We start from the raw sequence: 25973 nt of genomic DNA on the forward strand, positions 1-25973 counted from the left end.
ATACCATCAACCACGAATTATCATAGCACAGGCTCGATTTCTATCCAAACGACCATTCTAAGTATTAGTGATTTGTACTCCATTCCTTCCAACAGTAATCGTGTACAAATCTCCTCGAGGCGCCGAATTAAAACACACCGCCTTTCCGTCTCTCTGATGGAATGGCTCTCAGTCTCTCTTAGGTGCTCATTATGCGCGTCCTCTCATCACGGAGCAGTAGATCGTGGAAGCTACGGTCGAAATCAAAGAGGTGACGCCCGGAGGGCAGCCGAGTAACAGTAAAAATCTGAGAAAAAGGTGCACGACCGAGCCGATCGGGCAAAAAGCGCTAAAAAACAACGTCCTGCATCCTTCAACGCGGATAAGACCGGTCGACCAGCCATCGCGAGGCTTAGTACTTGGTGAACCGTCCTCGAGCAGACCGCATGTCGCGGGTTACTCATTCCTTGGGCCTGCGGTGTTCTTTCACGGGGGTAGAAACGTGGCATCGCTCGGAGGAAGCCTCCTCTAGCCATGCAACCTTCTATTTTGTGAGTTTATGGCTTTTTATTCTACTCTTCGTCCCTCCAACGAGACACGTGGGTGTTTGGTAACAGGAGAAATGACCCGACAGGTGGATGTTGCAAAGTATACATGTATATTACGGTTAAATCTATGTTACGCACCCCCCAAATGCGTTGCAAATACGTTAGAAAATATTTTTGAACAGTTTTGAGCTCACAATTTTAACACTAACAAGTGCCTCAAATCTTCGAAAGTTTTAAATGGAAAATACATGAATTTTGTTGAATCAGTTACTTCTTTTTCTTTAACTCCTATAAAAATTGATGAAACGATTTGAAATTTGCCAGAGTTATTACTTAGAATAATGGGAAGAAGCCTTAAAAATTTCAAATGTTTATCTTTACCATTTCCTTATATATCAACCTAGTAAATACGAAGCTACCTGTGCTAAAGTAACTTTTTCATTCAGTTACCTTTTATTTTACAACTCCTGTAAAAATTGATGAAACAATTTGCAATTTGCCAGAGTTATTACTCAGAATAATAGGAAGAAGCCTTAAAAATTTCAAATGTTTATCTTAACCATTTCCTTAAGTGTTTCAGATATAAATTGTTGTTGAAAGAAGAATTTTGATATACTGAATTTTGGAATTACTTACAATAGAATTTTTGTTTGTGCGAAACATAAAAAAGAAATATCACTTTATAGAGAATGACGAAACGAATCTTTTTTTATATTTACAGTTTATCCATACGACATTCAGTTTCGGAGATAAAAATTGAAAACTAAGAAGACCTTTCTCTTGAAATTCAATTTTTGCAACGAACTTCTAACTTTTAATTTTTATTTTCGAAACAAAGCGTCCTGTAAATAAACTGTAAATATAAAAATGTGTCGTTTTGCCATTCTCTATAGTGTGATATATATTTTTTTTTTTATTGTACGACTGTTGTTTTTGTTTTCTTTTAAACAAGAGCAACAATTATCATGGATAAAAATACACGAGGCTCTATTAAAAAAAAAATTAATTATATCATGTATTTTGTCCCTCTAGACCAAATAAATAGTGTAAAAACATTCTTTTGGTAGCTTCATTGACTGATGAGATATTTAACTATTTCGACTTAAACGAAACACCCTGCATAAAAGTGCATGATGTTGAACATTATTGACAACCACTGTTAAATTGATATTATAGAAACTTCACAAAACCAGCAATCTTCGTTACTTTCGTCGTCTTTGGCATGAAGCTCTAGTGGGAAATATTGGTCAGCAAAAAAAAAAAAACATTAATTTCTGTAAATGTCTTTTTAAAAGATATCGTAGGATGACAATCGTTTCTTCGTGAGTGAGGGTGAAGAACAAATATACATTTATATGTGCGTACATGTAGGTATACTCAGTGCCAATAAGTAATTCCTTACAAGACTTGCAAGTTGTTTTATTTGAGTTTCTTTAATATTTAAAATATTGAAGATATTAATGTAACCTGCCCCTAACGTGGGATCTAGGCTATGCACAAAGGAAATAATTTCGTTACTTGCCAGCATCTCACAATGAGTTGTCCCGTTACACCTCTCGACATTCCAAATAAAGGAATCGTGTTACTCGGTCGTAGTACTTGCTTCGTTTCGTTATTCGCCCCCCTCCCCCTTCAATCGTTAAGAAGGTTACCATCTATAGATCATATGAAAAAACTACGCAAAACGTTTTTTTATCCCCTTTCTTGCGCGAATTTTACTTTATTTCTCGAAAAATTTCATATTAAATGCGTTACAAAAGTAAAACGTTGCAGGCCTTATAGAACTTTATAATTTTTATTTTCTTCAAATGAAAGTTAAAATCTAGTTGTAATTTAACACTAAACGTACCGACGTTTTATATACAGGGTGTCTACGTATAAGTTCGGACATAAGCAGGGGTGTCAATTCTACAACAAATTTCCAACAAAAAATTACTCTTAGACATCTTCTTTGTGTCGCCTTATTCTCGAATATTTTCACTTTTAATATTTTTTGGCTAATACGTACTCTTTTAATAGAGTACTCTTGGTACATTTACTTGTGAGTGACTATCTTTAATTTTCATATCGGATTCCTAGAATCATGATTGCACCTTCCTTTCACGTTGCAACGATTTCTTATCTTATCTATGTATTTCTTCCGCATTACTCATTAATGAATTGTGGTTTCTTCGGATAGAACTTGCTTGTCTAAATAGGAATTTATCTTATCTTGCAAATGCAGTGGAGACAATCGGAAATACGTTTTAACCTTATGATCAAGGCTGTTACATGTACAATCCTAAACATTACTGAATTTGTTGTAACTGAATAATTTTAATTTAATTATACGTAATTTTGTTAACACTGTATTTGAATTATGCGACTGATGAATATTTACTTCGATTAGCTGAATTAAATAGAATCAAGGGGTTACGCCACTTTGATCGTTTTAAAAAATCGAATTCTTTTTTGCTTAGAGTAATCTCTAAACATACGAAAATGATATGTCATTAATTAGAAATCGATATCGAAAGTATACTGGCAGTTTTGAGCTCTAGAAGTAGATGCACGCATAATTGCAACGGAAATCTTAAACGCGTTTTTCTAGAAACAGCATTTTCACAATCGGTGGGCACTCTAGCTTCGTCAATTTTCAATCAATTGTCAAACCTACTTCATTCTTTAAAATTCTAGATCAAGGACACGTCATGTATCTACACCATTTTAATCTACACAAGCAGTACACAAATACAATTTTCTATAAAACAGATCGTTTCCAAGCCTTCTCTATCCATTGAAAATCTAAATTAAAAACACGCCACAGAATTCCGTACAATTTTCACGAATCTGGTCGATTAATTGCCAAGATAAAAGAACGCTGTAGAACTTCGTTGCATGGCGATGTATCAGTATTCATAAGGGGTAATTGAGTGGAAAACTTCGATAACGGGTATTTGCATATTACGAATGCGAGCGTACGCATCGGTGATCGATGATCTAGTTTGATCCCATCGTGACGGGAATCGCAATGTGTCACGGAGCGGTATCGTTGATCGAGACGGTTTCTCTCGCGATTGGTGCAATTAAATGCGACTAACGCGACGGAATGCAAATGCACCGGTTGCACGTGCTGCGATGAACGGTACTCGGCGTGCGCGGGAACGTGCCATTCATGACGCTTCGTTGTTACGAATTCCGTGGAGGTGTTCATTTTTCTTCATCTTACGATATCGTAAAAGTTTCCTAACAGGGAGATACGTCTGTCAGTGTAGTGATAGTAGAAATTTAAGAAAATACTCTTATATTTTTGGTATAAAAATTAATTTTTGTTTATATTCTTGTCGTTCAACGGAGCATGTCAGTCTACACGGTCAAAATCAAGGTCATTCTTCAGAATTTTTATTTCTAAGAATACTTAAGTAGATTACTTAAGAACTGGGCGTGGGCACACTATAAAGTACAGGGTGCCAAGAAATTATGTGTAAAGGCCATTGCAGCCGGATTCTACTCTGGATCGGCGAAGATCTGTTTAAAAAGTTTGGTGCAAAATTGACCATGATCGTCATTTTGAAGGTTAAATTTTTGTATGACTGCATCGTGTTCCACTCATCGAGAGTGTTAAACTTGTAAAAAGAACCATGGATCGGAATTTAACCGTTATTTGGAAAATTTATTTAAAGTTTACTTATATTTTACATTTGAAATAAATATAGTATAAATTAATTAAGTATATTACAGGTCGTATTATAACCGAATGTTTAGATAACGCATATTAGCGCTCATTTTCGCGGCAGACTAATAGAATAGAATAGTGCGCGCTCTTAAAAGGTGGCACCACAGCCGACCGGTTAAAACTTTAAAACAGTACAATTATTTCTTAATCGTGCTCATAATCACCACCTATTTTCCTTCCTTAACTCTCAGAAATCTAACACACGGCATCATTTTTCAGTATCCTCTTCGCCCTGTTTTCCTCCGCGCTATCGGAACCAACCATAAACCATGGAACACTCAATGCAACGAAAAATCCAACCAGAGAACCTTCGCCCACGTCGCTTCACAGATACAACAACCCCATGCACAATCCATTAAGCAGAAAGAACGAGGTCGACCTCAGACCCATTGAAACGCTATTAATCCCAGAAGATCCGAGTCGATACGCGGAGATCTTGAACCACGTGAGAAAAGTGCTCGAGCCAGCTACGACTGAGTCGAATCGCACGATTTCGGAGGTCGATTTCGCCGCGAAGAGGGTTGCAATTCAAGAAACAACAAGCTGGGATCTCGAGAAGGAGCAGGAACTCTCGAGGGAGGCATCAGGAAACTCGGGAAATACCAGTAGAGAAACACTCGCAGAGGAAGCGTCTTCGAAGGACGCCAAGGATGAATTTTTGAAGCTGAAAGGTCTTGGGGTGGGAGATAGGGATTCTAGTTTCGCGGGTAACGAGGAGAAATATTTGCTGAGAAATTCGGGGGAAGTTTCGTCGCGAATTTCCACGGAGAATAATGGAGATCAAGCAGAGCCGCTGGGAAGCGAGAATCTTCGCAACGAAGAGAAAACTAAACCAGACGAGGAGGATCTGTTGGAGGCTGCTAATTTCGGGCTGGAGGCCATGAGGAATTTGTACTTCGTTACGGAGCCCACGCTGTACTCGATGGGTGAGTCTTCTTGAGCTAAATATTTCTAATCGGTGGAGAAATAAAACAGTTGTAAAATTTAACCCTTTGCGGTCGTATGTCTACTAGGGCTGTTCAAGTATCCGAAAAAATCAAGCCGAGTTGGACTCGGCTCGAAGTCACGAGCCAAGTCGAGTACTTGAAAAAACCGAGTAGCTTGAATCTTTCAAGCTACCCGAATAGAATCGAGCGGTCCGAACAAACCGAGCGGCCCGAAAGAACTGGGCAACTCGAATGGTTTCACCTTGAAATATAATGACATTGTCTATGCTCAACTACCAGAACTTGTTTACCATTCTTACCAGATGAATGAAAAGATCGTTAGTAATTATATTAAGTTATACAAGAATATATGAACCAGTGGGTGAAATATTTACATGTGAAATTTTTCAAAGACAAATATATTGAATATTGTTATTTTCTCTGTAACAGATTGTAATAAATACCAAATAGTAAAAAATACTTGGTAGAATTCCAAATAATATGTTACAAATTGTGTTTAAGTGTAATTAGGCATTCTGGTTTCTTAGAATATTTCAAAAACAATACTTCAAAATGGCAAGAAGAATGTTACCAAAAGATACCACGTGATGGAGAAGTATAAAATATAATTTGTTTAAAAATTAAAAATATTTTAGTTACGATTAGTTACTATTTCTAAGCCTAGTTACGACTTCTAAAAAGAAACTATTAGCAATACAATATCTAAGTTCCATTAGTTGCAACATCCATTTCGGCTCAATTAACCCTTTGATTAAGAATGACGCATATATGTATACGCCCTCGAGAAATGAGCTCAGAGAAATGTATATATTACATTTGTTGAATTAATGTTTTCAAAATATCAGCTTATAGGGGATGATGAGATGAAACTTTTTTCATATTTACAGTTTATTCATAGGGCGCTTAATTTCGAAACTAAAACTTGAAAAGTGAAAGGTTCGTTGCGAAACTTGAATTTCAGGAAAAACGTCTTTCAATTTTTCAATTTTTATCTCTGAAATTAAACGTCGTATGAATAAACTGGCAAACATAAGAAAGTTTCGTTTATGTCATTTCCTAGAAGCTGATATTTTTTTTAAACGCACACCTCTGCGCCTCTTATAGTTAGAATTTCCATCAGTGATCGTCCCAAGCGGTCAAAGGGTTAAGGGAGGTGTGAAAATAATTTCACAAGACTAAACTTTAAGAAATATGAGGATGATAGGAATGCAAAGTTTTAACATTCCACGATAGGTCTTTATCTCGACTCTGATAACCCTGCAAAGTACGTGGCAGCATTCAACGATCAGACTGAGGAGGCAAGAACACTAGCGCAGTATGGATTCGCTGTACTTCAAGGTGCAACCATGTTCAAGAAAAAGTAAGCACCGTCGCTCTCCTAGTTCTCAGTACTACTTGCTGAGACTCTATGCTTGATTTCTGAATTTCCTTTCTTCCTGTTCCGAAGATTTCCAGACGTTACGACGGACTTACTTCTATCTCGACGAAGTCAAAGCAATCCATTGGAACGTCACTGTCCAAACAGAGGAGTTCCCAACTGTCCAACCGCCAGTTTAAGATACAGGACGTCCGATGGAAGCTGCAACAACCTTCAGAATCTCTGGTGGGGCTCTGCCATGTCTCCTATGCAAAGGTGATTTACGATGAATTCTTTCTTTTGTTGATTGAGGCAGAAGAGCGACGACTCAAGGCAGTTGTTCCATGGATTTATTTAACGTAGGATTGTTAAAATCCGAGGTTCGGTATATATGAAGGATCATTTATCATTAAAATGTTATAGGGTTTTTCTATTTATACAGGGTGTTCGAAAAAAGCATTCAATATTTATATGGTGTATAGGGCACACTGTACCGAGTAAAAAAGCTTTAATAAACATAGGTCCAAAAGTCAACCGTTTCTGAGATATAAACATTTTTGTTTGCTAGTATCACGATTGACTTACTTGCTTCCATCGCATGCGATGTTTATATCAGTGTTTATAAATTGCGTTCTGAATGTTTATACCTACATGCTCAACTTGTTCAGTGACGCTCATTAATACACTCTTATTGGAAAGCTAGATTTATTAATTTTTTAACAAGGTTTCAACTAAACTTCGCTTGATCGTTATTTGACTAAATGCGAATCATACGAGCCTACTTCGATTTAAATTGACCACCCCAGATTAATAAAAAGCAATATCAAGATTTTGTAATTTTAACAGAAACTCTTATGAAACATACAGATTTTCATGCGAATTGTTTCAATTTAAATCAAAATACAATTTAGGAACTTGCTGAAAATTTGATATGTTATTAAAACCGATATTATAAACCATTTGAAACAAACAAAAAAAATAACAATTATTGACCGCGTCGTTACTGAGATGTAATTAAATAAAATTTGAAACTGAACAAGTAGAGAAATTGCGCGGTAACATTCAGCAATGTTGCCACAATCATTTCTCTGGTATTAAAAATTTATGTGTAGACGTACGTATTGATATGTTATAGACATGTATGAGAGCGGTAAGACTGTTCTTTTACGAACGTTTCAATTAGGTTGTCCCGAAAGTTTCTTTCGTTTTATTAATAATTAATATATACACAATATTTTATGTTTTCTGTTACATTACTGAATTGTGTACGATTCATTTCGCTTCATTACTGTTACAGCATCAATGTCTAAGAAATTAGATTGTCTATTTATATAAACACTGGCACAGAAAATAATTGAATGCAACTCACGAAAGAAACTTTTGGGACAACCTAATAATTATACTTTTGGGGACCCTTCCATCAAGATCGTGATAAAGAAGGTGATATTTACGATATTTTTTCGAAAAAGGTATACATCTGCAAACTATACGTCTACAGATGTCTGTAGGGTCTGTTCGAGAGTATAATAAACTCTTTTTTATCAATATTACCCGAATAGCGCATTTTACAGGTGGCACTCAATCAGCAGCTGCAAATGAAAAAATTCTAAGCGGTGGACACAAAATCTCGACGTAGAATCATTTATACTAAAAAAAACTAATCAAATACTTAAAATTTATGTCAATGGTTATCGCACTACCTACAATTATAAATTTCGAAACGAGCATTTTCGTTTCATTCACTGACGATAGCCATTGATGTAAGTTTTAAGGACTTTGTTGGTTTTTTTAATTCAAATAATCCTGCATTGAAATATCGTGTCCATCGTTTAGGCTTCTTTCATTTGCAGCTGTTGACTGAGTTCCATCTATGAAATGCATTATTCGAATAATATTAATAAAAAAATTTGTTGTACTCTCAAATACTTTTTGAATAAATCTAGAACACTTTGTTTACTTTATGTTGTATACTTTCCCCGGAAAAATATCGTAAATATCACCTTTTTTCACAGTTTTCGTGGGGGGTCCTCATAAACGCGACTCCAAGATTACTAAAGGTCTACGTATTGGCCTGAATTTTGTTCAGATTTTTGCCACCTGTGTATCACGATGGAATCCAAAGTGTCAGAAGATCGGTTAGCGGAAGACCGCTTCCGAGTGCACGACAAGTGACCGCCGTGATTCACGAAGATAAGGACATACCTCTAGCATCTGTCACGCACATGCTAATGCAGTGGGGACAGTTCGTCGATCACGATTTAACAGGTAAATTATTTCTTTCAAGGTGCCGACACAAAAATTAAGGGCTTACACCATTTCACCCTCCTGAATTTTCAGGGTTTCTCAAGAATTTTTATTGAAACGATAACAAGATTTTATTTACGTTGAAGTACATTAATGTATTGCATTATTATTGTGTTGGATAAAGTGTACTTTTTTGATGACAAATTTGTTAATATTAACAGTATATCATATTTTAAGTAACGAAAAGATAAAAGAAGTAACGAGAAGAATTTTAAAGAATGGAGAAAGTTTGAGAATATCCCCTTTCGTAGCAATTATTTTTCTGTACTTTTTATGTAGATTATAATTTCAATTTAATTTAAGAATTTAATAAAGAAAATTTGTATTTATTCCGATGGGATTGGTTGGATAAATTGTACTTTTGAAATTACAAATTTGTTAATATTAACAGTATATCATATTTCAAGTAACGAAAAGATGTGGCTAGAATGATTTGTCATCCTCTTAGAAAAAATACATATTTGGTAAATTATACTTTTAGTATAATTAAATATTAACAGTTCTGATTGAATAAAATGAATAGACTGTAATTTTTGTTTTTGAAAGGCAAGGGATAGTCTTACCTATTTGTTAGCGTGTTAGTGCAACAGAAATGATAAATAATAAAATCTTTTATTAATAGATGAATTGTTTATTCATATCATATGACGAAGCTTAAATCCACTTCCTTTGCGACCTTTCTAGACCTTGATATAGCGTATTAAAAAAAGAACTAAATTGGAAAAAATATAGGCCATACATAAAATGTCACAAACGCAAACGGATACTTCGGAAAAAATAGTGAGAAAATCAAATAACAACAAAAGTTCAAAAGAAATATGTGTAAATGCAAAAAATGTGAAAATATATAGTAAATAAGTTACTTGGAAAAAATTAAAGCTTTTCTATGGTAACATTACAATTCTCATTTTTGTGTATGAAATCGAATGTCCATAATCTTAGAAACAATATATAGAAATATATACATTGCCTTAATCTGATTAGGTGGTTACTTTTGCTGTTATATTATGTTTCTTTCCGCCTTGAATTATAATTTCAGCCACCAGAGAGCTAACTTTTCCAGCTACGATTGTTTTATCTAAAATTTGGAAAATATGTTATTATCAGTTAAGCACGTTTAAAGCAGAATTTGCTAGAACAGTCTTCCTGTACGATCCATTATCACACTTAAGTCGAAACGCCATCTTCTTGGCGCCTAAATTTCCGACACTATATCATCGAGGGGTTACACCACCTTGCCCACCCGAATTTCCAGGCTTTTTCAAGAATTTTTATTGAGGCAATAACAAGCTTTTATGTATATTGAAGTACATTAATGTATTGCATAATGGAGGCTTGTCGGACGAGTTAGTGGACTGCCTAAAAAATAAATGATTTTGCGGTGGGCACGATAACTCAAACCAAATTCAAGCTAGAACAGTAAACGTTACGAAGACAAATAAGTTGCTACAAGTAACTGCCCTAAATTCTATTTATTTTCCTCGTTTTTTACAAAACCATTTTGCACTCTCGTCAGCTACTGGCCAGAGCAGGGGCTTCAATGGCACCATACCACAATGCTGTCTGAACTTCGGCTCCGGTTTCCAGCCGCCGGAATTTATGGTAACTGTTAATCCAAAAAACGACGGCAATCAACCTCTGACATGACCCAGCAGTATTTTATGACACGAAAACGCATTCTCACAGCATCCTGAATGCCTGCCGATAGTCGTGAACGTCCAAGACAGTTTCTTCGGTCCCCTGGGCGTGCAGTGTTTAGAATTCATACGAAGCGGTTCAGCCCCCAACGAAGACTGCAAATTCGGCCCCAGGGAGCAGTTAACCCAAGTGACCAGTTACTTAGACGCGTCCACCGTCTACAGCAGCAACGCCTTTCAAACCGACAGTTTACGATTATTTCGGAACGGTGAGACATCATTTATCTGATAGTAGATCAGAAGCCACGAGCCTGCCGAGTAATAACCCTGTCTAGAAGCTTAAGGAGGTATCCTGAATTAGGAGGTCTAAAAAAAGCGGTTTTTCGTGAATTTTGTTAGGATGGAAAAAAATAATTCATTCTGTCGAACTTTTTATCCTGTTTTCATACATATTTGAGTAGTTTGTTCAAATTTTTTCGAATAAAATATTCAAATTGAGTCGACTGCGACGCACATTTGTAGAGCACCTCACAATTAAAACCTCCTATCGGCGGAAAAGATGCAGGTCGTAATTTTGGTTTGACACAAAAAAAACCAAAAGAAATGTTCATTTTCATACATTTCTCTTCTATGTGAACGGGTGCATGACTTTTGAAACGCTCCTCGTCTTAATAAAAATCATATTTTGTTGTATTCTCAAATATTTTGTGAATAAATGTCAAACACTGTTGTTACGTCGTGTTGTGTACTTTTCTCAGAAAACAAAATCGTTAATATCAGATTTTTTTTCAAAATTTTGATAGAAGGGTCTCGTTAAAGTTCCTCGCTCCTGCTAGATCCTGTCTACTGTTACGAATAGAGCAAACACGACATTTTCAGGTTTATTGCAATACGGGAAGATTCAGTCGCAAAGGCCAGTGTTGCCCAGACAGGATTCCGACATCTGCAGACGTGGATCGTTATCGACGAGCTGCTTCAGGGCGGGCGATGGTCGACTCGGTGAGCAACCAGCCCTCACGTCGCTCCATGTGGTATTCTTGAGGCTTCACAATAGGATAGCCACGAAACTTGCCGCTCTGAATCCGCGCTGGAGCGACGAGAAACTATTCCAGGAGTCTCGGAGAATCGTTGGCGCCATTATCCAGCACGTCACTTATCGGGAGTTTCTGCCGATTGTTCTCGGTAAATGTTACCTAATAGAATTAGAGTTGGTAGGCTCGATTTTACTAGCCAAGTACCATCGCGAAGAAGCCTCAGCGAATCAGGTGAAAAGTAACTGGACGAAATTTGAACGTTGTAGGTCCAGACGTGATGAAAATATTCAAACTCGAGGTGCTCAAGAAAGGCTACTACGATGGCTACGATCCCACGGTGAATCCAACCGTCGCCAATGGATTTTCTACTGCTGCTTATCGCTTTGGTCACTCCCTGGTCCAGCACAGCTTCGTCCGATTCGATAGCAATCATCAACCCATCTTCAATAGTGAGTAGAAAGGGTGAGACATTTAATCCTTTGCACTCGAGAGGTGACTCTCGGTCACCACTAGGTTTTACACAGTGAATCAACCAACAATAATATTTGTTTACATTTCATTTCTTTGGAACTCGAAGTGTCAATAAAATTATTGTCAGTACAGTAAAGGTCAGTAAAAGGTCCAGTAAAATCTCAAATTAGTTTGCGATCACGAATCCGGCTACATCTTCAATGTCAATCTAAGCTTAGCATTCGAGTTACTGGCAGATACCAGAAAAAAAGGCCTCGAGTGTAAAGGGTTAAAACGGGCAACCTGAATAATTCGCTCACTTTTAGCGATAGAAAATAAAGACGTCTGCCTAGCTAGCCCCACCACTTAAATAAAATTTAAGGAAAAAATTACATAATAACGCACTATTTATGCGCTCTTCAAATCCGTAAGAAAACAATTTTACGCTCGCTCCGTTTAATGCAAGCAAATTTATTTAAATGGAGAAGCTGAGTAGGCTGCCAGTAAGCTGCCACATATTAATGATAAGCAATATCGACAGAAAAACATGCAGGATTTATGCGCTAATTATGCGCTATCGTATAAAAGCAACTTCGATTTTTGCGCTTCGTCCCCTAAGGCAGTGCTCCGCAACCTTTTATCTTTCACGGCATAACAATGTTTTATCGATAATTTCGCGGCACATCGCAAGTAAAAGCTTGTAAATACATAAATTGCAATAATACGTATATGTTTTTTATTAAGTAAACAACACAATAAAATAGCTCTATGTATGTAAATATTTACTCTTATTTAAGTTTTATACATATAAAGTATGAAGTTTGAATTGTACAGCAACACGAGAATGAAAATGTATAGTTAAATATAAAGTTTGTTGTTTGGCATTTACTTATCCCCATTTAATCAAACTTAATTAACAAAAGTGCGTCGTCACACAGACACAAAAGCGTTGACGCTTGAGCATACATATAATATATGGTAACTACATGTTTTTGTTTTGTGTATAATTTCAACTCATTGTCAGATAAATTACATATTGGCAAAAAAATTAGAGGAGTATATGACTTAGAAAAATTTAAACTAATGTGGTGGTTAAAAAGGTTTTTTTATTCTCGAGAAAATCATCGCGGCACACCCAAGATCATGGCACACTAGTGTACCGTGGCGCAGCGGTTGCGGAGCTCTGCCCTGAGGGACTTCCCTCTTGGTGCAAATGCAAGTTTTGTCTCGTAACTTGCTAATATTACTAAAATTTCATTATTCAACGGTACACGATTAATACTCGATTTCCGCGCTATTATATTAACACTTTACCGACCGGTAGCGATTCAAGATCCTATGCCCTTCTCACCGGCCGCTCGGCAGCATATCTTCCCTGGCACCGGGAATTGTATAAAAATACGAGAGCTCACAGAGCAAAGCAACTTGTATCTCGATTCAAAATAACAAATACTTGCTAGTTACCATAGCAGTGATCGGTCGGTGAGCGTTGGAGACAAAAAGCCGATTAATCGGCTACCGGTCGGTAAAGTGTTAAAGTAACTCCAGAACACCCTATAAGATAGGAATCTTATCTAGAGTGTCAACGTCTTCTTGCAGACGTCACCATTCACAAGGAGTTCAGCAACCCCGCAAATCTCGAGACAGCAGGCTCGGTGGACCGTCTGCTCCTTGGGCTGATCAATCAGCCTTCCCAAAAAAGGGACGAGCACATAACCGAGGAGCTGACCAACCATCTCTTCCAAACTCCCAGGTTTCCGTTCGGAATGGACTTGGCCTCCATCAACATTCAGCGCGGCAGAGATCACGGAATCCCTCCCTATGTTCAGTGGCGAGTACCTTGCGGCCTATCGCCGGTAACGAGTTTCGAGGACCTGGAGAGAGTGATGACACCGTCCACAGCGAGAAAATTCAAGCTCGTCTACTCGTCCGTGGAGGACATCGACCTCTTCACAGCTGGACTCGCCGAGAAGTCTGTCACCGGTGGTTTGGTAGGTCCGACCTTCGCCTGCATCATCGGCCAACAATTTAGCAACCTCCGACGAGGCGACAGGTTCTGGTACGAAAACCCTGGACAGGAGAGCGGCTTCACTCCTGGTCAGCTGCAGCAACTCAGACGCGTCAGCTTGGCTCAGGTACTTTGCACGACCGTGGACGACATCGAGACTATCCAACCCTTCGTCTTTCTCACCCAAGACACCCTGAGGAACCAGCGAGCGGCGTGCAACGATCCAACGATCGGGAAGCTGGACTTGGAATTCTGGGCCGAGAGGCCGTTGTCTGAACTCAGAGGCAGGGCCGGGCTCCTGAACATACTAAAGAGGAAACCTACGCCAGCCACCACTCCCAAACCCACCACATCCGTCGTGGATCAGCACAAGAGTATTTCTGTGAACACGAAGCCGTCGAAACCGAGCATCTACCAACACAACAAGATCGTTGTGAGAAGACCACTTGGCCATCCTGACAATGTCTCCATCGTCGTGCAAAATCACGCCGTCAACTCGCCTATCTACGTTAACGACGCTATTTACGGATCCAACGTAAACCTGGATTCCCCTATGAAACAACAAGCCAACGTTCCCAAACCAATCTTCGACTACATCAGCAACAGACCTCCGAATTATGTACCTCCGAAACCGGTACCCACGTCGTATCCATACGTGGCGCACGCATTCACGGGGCGTCCTTACACTCCGCTTGCTTACGACGATCCCAACAACCCGAATCCTTTGAGTCAAGGGTTCCAGCCCTGGTATCAGTCCAGCGACGTCGTCTTCGAGCGATACCCTGCGACCAGTCCCAGGCCGACTTTGTACACGTACTACACGAACTTTCAGAGACCAACGACTCAGACACATCCCCAGGATGGATATTTGGCCAATCACGGTCCACAATATCAAGGATCTCATCCACCACAGAGTTCCTGGCCCGGTCTCCAAGCACCAGCGGTTGAACAGCCGTCCAAACCCTCGTACGACACCCCGGGGAGTCAACAGTCGCATAATGGAAACTACGAAGTCGCCAATTGGCAGAAACTGCAACAACAACAGGATTTGATCAATCAATTGAACAACCCTGGCTACTGGGGCCCGCAGGGCTACCGTACTCGACCTAGCAGTTTACCCATCGATCAGCTATCAAATGATCCTGTCGATTGGAGCTCTCAAAATGATAGATACGGATCTGGTGGTAGACCATTCGTAGAAGTGAAGTTGCCCGAAAGGAACGAGCCCGCCGCGAGCGTGTCTTCTTATCAGACAGATTTGGCCGACGAAGCTAACGATCGATATCATTCGAGTAAACCTTCTTATCATACGCAATCTAACAGCAGACCGATTCAGGCTGATCCAGATGGATGGTCAGTTATCCCAACTTATCAGAAACAATCTCAGTCTACTGGCAGACCTTTTATCAGCCCAGCTGTTAATATCGACGATTACGACGATATTCGTTCGAAAGTTCCTTATGGGACTCCTTCTCTGATCGGTGAACTTAAGAACTCGGAATACCAAGGATCGAGTAGACCTTATACTCAGAGCGATAACGATGCTCCGTTTCATTCGACTCCTCTCGTTAAACCTGTGCAGATTTACGAAGCTACGAGTAAACCACTTCAAGATCAACTCGATGTCTCGTCCGGCGGTTCTTATCAGAGTCACCCACGACCGAAACCATCGAAGGTACATAGCGTCACTATCGTAACGGAGAGAGTGGAAACGTCGAATCAAACGAGCTACGAGATCGATGAAATACAGGACGAAGTCACCAGCGAAATTCCAAAGCCACTGGAGTCTCGGGTTAGCGACCATAGACAGGTGATCAGAAGACCTGGGCAATACTACTACGACAAGAACGTGTTGTATCGATACCCTGATAAGATGGAGGATCTGGTTACGACGCGTAGATACCATTCGATACAAAACGACGTCGCGCAAAGACACAAAACGGGTTTCGGGGAATCTGTTGACAAATCCGTTATCGAAGACTCCGTGGATACCCTTCAAATCGATGAAGATGAAAGCGATACGACGATCACTGACGCAGCGAGTCAAAGGAGAAACGAAACGAGCGATAGTATGGAAGGCGACGACACGGACCACGATCTTCGCGAGACTTTATCGGAAGAGGCAACGACAAACAGGTATTTTTTATTACAGGATTACAGGATTTACAGGATTATATTCCCTGCGAGAGCGTGCAGAATGCTTGTCGTATAAAATAATTTTTGGACAAAAAATATTAAAACTCCACTAAAATGTATGAAATAATTCCTATTTCCTTTACATTAAATTATATTAAATAACCTTTTAGGACGCGGCGCATAATTAAACATTTTTAGTTCCTGGTTGAGTTAGTTTTTGGTGGAAGCGGCGATATCGAATGCTGTTAATGTATATATGTATGTATATTGTCTACGTGTAAATACTGTTTCAGTAGGTTCGGGATAGTATTTGGTGGCGATATTGAATTGTCTAAAGTGGATATAATAATAGCAATAATTTGAAGTAATACGTTTTGTTCCTTCGACTGAAAGTTAAACCAAGTTTGGTAATATAATTCAATGTAAAGGAAATAGAAATTTAATATATTATTTAATAAAATTTAATATATTATTTAATATATTTTAATATAAAGGAAATAGGAATTATTTCTTACTTCTTAGTGGAGTTTTAATATTTTTCGAAGTCGATCATATTTTTTTTTCAAACATTATTTTATACACTTCATACGGTAACAATAGTTACGAGCAATATGTAGGGTGTCCCAAAAATGTTGAAGATCCTTGAAAGCGGTAGTTCGAGGGATGATTTGAAACAACTTTTTCGTTAGCGAAAAGGGTTCGTTAAGGAGATACATTTAAAAAAAAAAATACATGTCGAATTGAGTAATTTTCCCCTTTTCGAAGTCGGTTAAAAAATACAATAGAGTTATCGTTTTCTTTTTCAGTTAACTTCTTCGACCCTCTATTCGAACATTCTGGCCAATCACTGACAAGCTATCACAATTTTTTTACCACATACAACGATAAAGTTTCTGACTCTAGTGTAACAGACAGATTCAAATTTACCGTCAAAAATGTAACAAATTGTTAATTTTCTACGCGTGTATTTCCACATTTATTTTACCACATCATTAAAATTGCGATACCACTTCGGTACTATTCACGAGGAGTGCTCGCACGCAACAATTCACGAACGATTAGATCCTTATCTTAATTGATGTGTACACGCATTACACACTTCTCGTCAATAAAGTTCAGCCGAACAGGCACGAGATTTTGTTGTTTGCGTTGTTCCAGTGAATCAGAATCGAATGAGGTTAGTCTGTTATCTTTTCAATCGTCGCGAATCAGGATTAGTACTTCGTCTGTTCGTTTTCCTGAAACTTTTTGTGTGTTTTGAAATTGATTAGTATGGTTGAGATTAGAAGGTCACCACTGATAATTCGATAAGTTTCATTGTTGAGAAATAAGCCTTCGTACAATGCTTCTTCATTGTTTAATCTTGCAAATTTGACGGTATATAACATTGTTATTAAGAAGCTTGTGTTCGAAACAGACGATCAATCAGCCTATACTGCTGATTGATAGTAACTCATTCAAATTGCAGTATGTATTAGGTTGTCCCAAAAGTTTCTTTCGTGAGTTGCATTCAATTATTTTCTGTGCCAGTGTTTATATAAATAGACAATCTAATTTCTTAGACATTGATGCTGCGTAATAGTAATGAAGCGAAATGAATCGTACACAATTCAGTAATGTAACAGAAAACATACAATATTGTGCATATATTAATTATTAATAAAACGAAAGAAACTTCTGGGACAACCTAATAGTAAGCATCATTCCGTGTTATAGCACACAGGTTGTCCCATTTAAACCAGGCCACCTGAATATCTCTTTCTCTTATGATTCAGATATTTATTCAATCTTCTTGAGCAACATCATCGTAAACAGCCAATCCTTTTGACTACCGAATTCGATATTCGATTATCCAACATTATCGAATGCCGACAGATAGAATCTGAACGTATAGTGGGTGTAGAATGTATTCGTACACCGATCAATTTCCCAAAAAAACTTTTGTGTAAAATTGTAGTTTTTTAACTTCTTTTTTATTAATCAATAATATTTTACATATTCTCGGAAATCTCTGAGATAGATATAGTCCAAACAACATTTACTAGTTAATATAATTTGTGAAATTAATAAAAAAAATGCGAAAAGTGGATAAAAGTATAGAAGCAATAAGTATTTGTACGATTCTTACGACGAACCATTTACAGTTGAGTTTGTAACGTAAACACGTTAGTTTATTGCTTCGTACGAATTAGAAAACATCAAATTTCCAGTAAAGTACTTTTAAAAATGGCTCTAATAGAGGAATTGAAGAAGATCCCACTTCGAATAACTAATAATTTAGTTAATTTAACGCTTAGAAGAGTGAAAATAATTATAAAATTAAAAGGAAATCCCACGAATGAAGTATTATATACTAATAAATTAATGTAAATTCCTTTTATTTTTTAATGAAGTTTTAAAAATGAAACAGTTTTGCGAATACTTATTACTTCAATATTTCTATCGATTAATTATTGTTTTCTTGTTAATTTCGCAATTTATATAAACAGCTACGTTTTTTGTAATCTATCTATTCTAGAGATTTCCGAGAATACGTAGAATGTCATTGTTTATAAAAAATAAGTTAATAAATTATAATTTTACATAGTTTTTTTTGGAAATTGATCGGTGTACGAATACTTTCTACACCCACTATATTTCCAGTAGAGATATTTCTAACCCGAAGATTTAAATAGCACCAACCGTAACAACTCAACCCGTGTCTTTCAACATGGAAACAGTGTGTTTTTGTTCGTGTTTCCAGAGAGAGCAGTTGAACCCGCAAGAGGACTCGAGTTTGCCATCAGCTACGGAGGTGCCAAAAGTGCCATTTGATGACGCCACAGCTGCCAAGGAATTACCCAAGCCTCTTAAACTCAGACGTCACGCTTCCTGAGTCTCCTTTCTAGATTCCTCGACGATGTTTTGATTAGTGGCCACGTGGTTCAAGATCATTAAGAATGCTCTTAACAGTTTATCTACCATTTGTAGACTTTTTAATTCCCGTGTTCACATCCTGAAATCTATCGACTGTATTGTTGATTGTCTACTTGTAGTCTTCGATTTGTGGAAACAAGCAAGGCTTTGGTATACCTAGTGACAATATGAAGTTAATGTTATTCTAGAATAATGTATACTAATGTAAAAAGTCCTTCTCGAAGGTTCTCTTCTAAGGCCTCCTCTACTCCCATGTAAACAGACCAATGGTTAAACTGTAGAGGTTTGCAACGTGAATTGCGCAACAGCGGAACGGTAGTATTTATTGTCCCTTAGAAGAGAGAGGATGTTCGCTGCGCGATAAGAGTCTATCGATAGTTCGTAAGATACAATTATTTATGAAACAGACAACGCGCGCAGACAAATAGTCTCCGATTACACAATGACACGCTGTGCCAGCGCGTTTCTGAGGGGTCAGGTGGAACGTAGCCTAGTTTTCCGCCAATTTTAAACCGGCTCGCTATGCCTGGAACCACTCCGTACTATTTTCAGATGCAGTTCCCGAATCACTGCGTTTCATATGCCGCGCGTCGACACCGGTAATTTTAATTGCAGGTGTAACCATGACTGTTTCACCTCCCGCGTTCCCGAGAAGTCTCGTGTAAAGTAAATCTCTTTAACACGTTGACCGCCACGTTCCTATGCAGACTTTTCGCTAAGGGACTAAACAAATTAATTCTGAGGTGTTGGGAAACATACATCTGAATAGAACTCATAGATAAAACTCGTCAATTTGATGTCACAAAAATAATTGGATGCTACGACAAATGTTAGATTAATTTCTTCCAATCGCAGTGATTCTTATGTATTTCCAAAGGTCACAGCAAATAAGTATCAAGTAGACTGGAAAGTAATGTCGTTCCTTTTATATTAAATTCGAACCAATTTTTAATAAATTTCTATTTTTCGTAATTGTATAATCGTCCTTGTTATCGACAACCTCTTGCCATCTGGTGTCTAAATTTTCAATGCCAGATAAATAAAAATGAAACATAACATTAATTTGCAATCCACCTAATATTATGGCAAATGTTAGATTATGTAGTCTCCAACTGGTTCTAAAGTGTATGCATCATACAAATTTTTACGAATATCAGTCTGGAAGTTAACGTGTTAAGAGGCTTCCTACTTTCTTGTGTCAAAAGAATCGATTTTGTTCATGGGACAGATTCGTAGGGATGAAAAGCACTCGGTAGTTTGTCTTTGTAAGCTAAATGTGTTGTATTATTCGCAATAAAAATGAATTAAAAATGATATGTTATAGTTCTCCATCATGTGGTACCTTTCGGTAACTTTCTTTCTGCCATTCTGTAGTATTATTTTTTAACTATCTTAAGGATGTATGAGAGGTACAAACGGAGGCAAATATATATGAAATTTTAATTAATCGAATACCTTAGTAATTGCGACATTTAAATGAACAAATTTATAGTTATAAGCGCGTCTTTAACGTCAAGTTTCTAATTTAACACGAATTTTTATGTTTCTATTTAATTTCAAAATGAAATTCTTAATATTTTTAATCATTAATAAAAAAAAAACCGTGAGTCCGCTCGATAGGATCAGATATTTCCTTTTCAAAATACAGCTGGGTTGAAAGTATGTCGTGTTAACCAAGTAGGAGGTTCAACAAGACAAGCTTTGGTTTAATTTAATTTAGTTTCTGCCCCAAAAGCCTTGAATTCATCTCAACGAAGTTATGGAACTTTGAAGTTTAACAATGTTTCAGTGGTATTCAAGCGATGTAATAAATTTTGCCAACAGTGCATATACCAAGCCAACGTGTCCTGCAATCACATTTGGACTCGTATTATTCTGAGTAAAGAATAAAATTTCCACAACACCGGCTGCAACGTATCCTGTGCAATCTTCAATGTAGCTGCCCGTATTAAACTTTTCATTTTCTTGAAAATTCTTTGGCGAGCGTTTCTCAGTTCAACCCAGATTCAAACGTACCCAAAAGTATGTCTTGTTGACCAAGCAGAAAGTTCAACTAGACAAGTTTTCATTCAATTTAATGTAGATTCTTTTACAACAGTCTTTGTTGAATTTTAGGTTAGTTATAAAACTTTCAAGTTCAACAATTTTTCAGCAACATTCAAGCGACGCAATAAATTCTGCCAGCAATTCTGAGATGCGGAAAATTCCAGTTGGCCAACTGCTTGGTGATATTAGAATTGGTGTATGAATGTAAAATTTTGGGCACTTTATGTGACGAAATACTAATTCAAAACACGAAAATTTACTACTAATCGGTCGCGATCAATATTCATTATACGCAACACTAATGGAACTCGCGGTTGGTACTTATACGCAACACTGCCCTGAAAGAAAGCGCGAAAAATACTAATCAAAGCAACTATCCTGAAAACGAACGCGATCCATATTTTCATTTCGCAACACTAATGGAAAACGCGAGTTGCCTAAATTGACACTAAATGATGAGTTACCACGTTGGGGTACATGACCCATCAAAATAAACTTAAATTACTACAACTACAGGCGAGTACAGTGACAAAGTAGTAACAAGAATGATTCCCCATCTTCGAATTCGAGAGCCATTTGTTGCAGCCCTTTCTTGTGACAATTTGTCAGGGCCTCTTTTCTTTCTTCGGACGCATTGCCCCATCTGAAACTTACAGCTAGGGTCGAGCTTCAGTGCAATACGTGGACGTTCAACCCGATGAACCACACGTCTAGAACCTCGAGGGAACGAGCGTTTCGAACTATCCTACTGATCACGACCGCGACCGCGAAGCAACCACTCAATGAATCGAGACCTGAAGAATCGAGAGCAGATTTCGAAACAAACGGACAGAAGCTCCGTTTGCATCATGATCGCAACGACTACTCAAATCCACCTACAAGTGCAGACCCATCACGTACACGCCTACCCAAAACGAAGGTGACAAGATCTGACCTGGACCCTACCTACTAGGATTTAACATACACACCAGAAGTCAAGTTACCTACCTACCTAACCCTATATTTAAAAATGGCAAAACAAACACACCAACACACACGCTCAACGATCCTCAATCAAGGCTCTCGGGCGCGACCTAAACTAGGGAGGTGTCTCGGGGCACCTCCGACACCCGAGTGTACCATACACAACATTCACACTCTAAAGGTACGTACCAGTTCCTGAAATCGACTGACAAAGGCTAACGAACATTGCGAAATATCTAAATATTATATATAAATATTCATATAACATACTTTAGTATGATATAATTCTTGATAATTTTATACAGGTTTATCACCAGTGTATTGTTTTCGTTCTACTAAATGGAATTGGAAAGCTATTTTTGTATATATACATACTATGAAGTATTTATTGCGATTATAGCATATGCAAAGGGATATGTTTGCGTAAGAAATAAAAGTGCATAAATTAAACAAAATTTAGGATGTATGATATTGGAAATTTTTACAATTTTATTCTATATTCATGATAAAGTAATAAAATTTATGAATTGGCGTTATTCAAATTGCAATTGTAATTAATACATAAATATTATTTATTTGTGAAATGTGAATAAAGAAATGGACAAAATGTTTAAAAACACAATTTTTCAAAAAATTGTAAAAATAAAGTAATAGTGTAAAGAAATAGTTTGAAAATGATTTCGTAATTATTAAGCAGAAATAGTAATGAAATAGAAGGCAAGATAATCAATTTAATCTACTAATGACATTAATTAAAGACAATATTACCTATTATTCTGCTTTCCCCGGCAAGCTGCACAATTTTTCTGGCGTTATATGTCGAGAAATTTCGATTCATGTTCCAAACGTTCTGTAGATGCTGTTTGAATGTAAAATGGCCGTTGGGGAACATCACGCAGACTCGTGGTGTCAGATTCTGGAACATTCAAGAATTCGAAATTGAGACCAAGTTACGATAAATATATATATTTGTACTGTATCCAACCAATAAATTAACTTGGAAAACCGGAAAAGAAACGATAATATTACTCTGGAAGACATACTCCCACAGAACGAATCGATATTCGAACGAATATCAATTGGTACCTCATGGGGAACGAAGTACGAAATCAATCTAATTTTCTCGAAAACCCGATTCAATTAACAAGGAATAGTATTAATATATTAAAGAGACGGTAAGAAGTAACCCAAGGTAGAAAAAGCAACGATTAGATATTAATTGAATTGAATTATGCTTACTTATTAATTGCCGGATCACCGATCGACACTACACGTCTGCTCTCTCCAATTGCCGCCGAACGAAGGATGCCTCGTTCTCGGCGTCGTTCTTCTGCGCATTGGATTGTGGGTGCTCGGCCAATGAAATTTCAGTACTTAAATGTTCCAAAGAAACGTTAAACGTGATTGGTTCACAAAGCATTACAGAGTCTGAGTCTGAGATTTGATGTGATAGGTATATAATAATTTGTGTGATGCTTTAATTTCATAATCTCGTCCCTACTGTTTTACAATTTATAATCTATCTACTATCTAATTTATAATTTATAATATATCTACCTAACCATTGCATGATGTTGAGAAGTGACAACCAATCACGTTTAACGTTTCTTTGGAACATTTAAATACTGAAATTTCATTGGCCGAGCACCCACAATCCAATGCGCAGAAGAACGACGCCGAGAACGAGGCATCCTTCGTTCGGCGGCAATTGGAGAGAGCAAACGTGTCGTGTCGATCGGTGATCCGGCAATTAATAAGTAAGCATAATTCAATTCAATTAATATCTAATCGTTGCTTTTTCTACCTTGGGTTACTTCTTACCGTCTCTTTAATATATTAATACTATTCCTTGTTAATTGAATCGGGTTTTCGAGAAAATTAGATTGATTTCGTACTTCGTTCTCCATGAGGTACCAATTGATATTCGTTCGAATATCGATTCGTACTGTGGGAGTACGTCTTCCAGAGTAATATTATCGTTTCTTTTCCGGTTTTCCAAATTAATTTATTGGTTGGATACAGTACAAATATATATATTTATCGTAACTTGGTCTCAATTTCGAATTCTTGAATGTTCCAGAATCTGACACCACGAGACTGCGTGATGTTCCCCAACGGCCATTTTACATTCAAACAGCATCTACAGAACGTTTGGAACATGAATCGAAATTTCTCGACATATAACGCCAGAGAAATTGTGCAGCTTGCCGGGGAAAGCAGAATAATAGGTAATATTGTCTTTAATTAATGTCATTCTGCTTAATAATTACAAAATCATTTTCAAACCATTTCTATACACTATTACTTTACTTTTACAATTTTCTGAAAAATTGTGTTTTTAAACATTTTGTCCATTTCTTTATTCACATTTCACAAATAAATAATATTTATGTATTAATTACAATTGCAATTTGAATAACGCCAATTCATAAATTTTATTACTTTATCATGAATATAGAATAAAATTGTAAAAATTTCCAATATCATACATCCTATATCTGTATAATAAAGGTACCTTAATATTGAAAAGAATGTTTAATTCTTTATCTTTTCTGTTTCGTTAAATTTGTAACGAATTATACAAATATGTATCGTCAGAAATGTTCAAAGTTTTTAGAAAATGTAGTAAAGTATAGTTAAAGTGCACGAATTGACAAAATTCATCAGATGGTAATAAGCGTAAGAAAAATTGTGTAGATTTGGAATAGCGTACATTCTATATCTGTCTAACAATGGTATCTAAATATTGAAAGAATCTAAGTTTCTATCTGATATGTTTCTAACATATTTGTAACGAATTATAAAAATGTGTATCGCCATAAGTGTTCAAAAAGCTTCTAGAAAGTATAATAAAAGAGCATGAATTCACAGAATTTATCAATTTATAACATATTTAATAGAAGAAATGTATAAATTTGGAATACAATATATTATATATTTATGTAACAAAGGTATTTAAATGTTGAAAGATTGTTTGAGTTTTTATCCTGTATGCTTCCAACACATTTGTAATGAATTCTACAAATGTGTATTATGAAACATAAAAGGTAAAATCTTAAACATTCTCATTCTCTCAACATTTGGACACCTCTGTCAGACAGATACAAAATGTATACTTTTGTTAGTTTATACACTTATTTGATAAATTTATTATAAACTGATCAATTTTGTGAATTCATGCTCTTCTATTATATTTTCTAGAAACTTGGAACACTTATGATGATATGCACTTTTATAATTCGTTACAAATATGTTAGAAACGTAACAGATAAAAACTTGAAGATTTTTTCAATATTTAGATACCTTTACTAGGCAGGTATAAAATCTATACTATTGTAGATTTACACAATTATTCTTATGCTTAGTACCATCTGATTTAATTTTGTCAATTCGAGCACTTTAACTATATTTTACTACAATTTCTAGAAACTTTGAACATTTATGACGATACACATTTCTATAATTCACTACAAATATGTTAGAAACATAATGGATAAAGACTTGAGCATTTCATTATGTTAGACAGATAGTAAATATATGATACTGCAAATTTACACAATCTTCTTCTTAAATTGATTATTAACTGAGAAATTTTGTTTAATTTCTGCACTTTTATTACATTTTGTATTGTGTATGGTAACATAGTCAAATTGATGGACACACGGTGATATCTTAATATACGCTTTATTACTCGTGGCATTGCTTGCACGCTTTGCCATAACTCAATTAAATAACAAACCTAACAAAACGTCGTAGTCCGATAGTCATGTGTTCTTCAGTCGCTTGCTGAATGCAGCGCATATGCTCATGCACATTTGTGTGTATGTATGTAGACCGTGGCGCGAGGCTCAAACATAATTTTTGTTGCTACATTTTCTTGAAACATTGAATGTATATGAAGTTACATAATTGTATAATTTATTATAAATATGT

General features: G+C 36.8%; 1 protein-coding gene across 1 annotated transcript; it reads left to right on the top strand.

Moving 5' to 3' along the window:
• Positions 1-265: 265 nt before the first annotated feature.
• On the top strand, positions 266-19717 carry LOC128891843 (uncharacterized). Its single transcript, XM_054151705.1, has 11 exons — positions 266-530; positions 4462-5168; positions 6423-6549; positions 6637-6822; positions 8633-8811; positions 10367-10452; positions 10537-10756; positions 11367-11669; positions 11788-11970; positions 13571-16115; positions 18859-19717. The coding sequence occupies exons 1-11, from the start codon at positions 514-516 to the stop codon at positions 18869-18871; spliced, it is 4566 nt and encodes a 1521-aa protein (XP_054007680.1). The 5' UTR covers positions 266-513; the 3' UTR covers positions 18872-19717.
• Positions 19718-25973: the final 6256 nt, after the last annotated feature.

Source organism: Hylaeus anthracinus, unplaced genomic scaffold (genome assembly GCF_026225885.1).
Source record: "Hylaeus anthracinus isolate JK02 unplaced genomic scaffold, UHH_iyHylAnth1.0_haploid 12002, whole genome shotgun sequence".
In the NCBI taxonomy this organism is placed as follows: domain Eukaryota; kingdom Metazoa; phylum Arthropoda; class Insecta; order Hymenoptera; family Colletidae; genus Hylaeus; species Hylaeus anthracinus.

Excerpts from the sequence above, each read along its gene's own strand:
- LOC128891843 (XM_054151705.1), top strand. Across the intron at positions 5,169-6,422 it reads GCCCACGCTGTACTCGATGG|GTCTTTATCTCGACTCTGAT; the intron begins GTGAGTCTTCTT and ends ATTCCACGATAG. Across the intron at positions 6,550-6,636 it reads GCAACCATGTTCAAGAAAAA|ATTTCCAGACGTTACGACGG; the intron begins GTAAGCACCGTC and ends CCTGTTCCGAAG.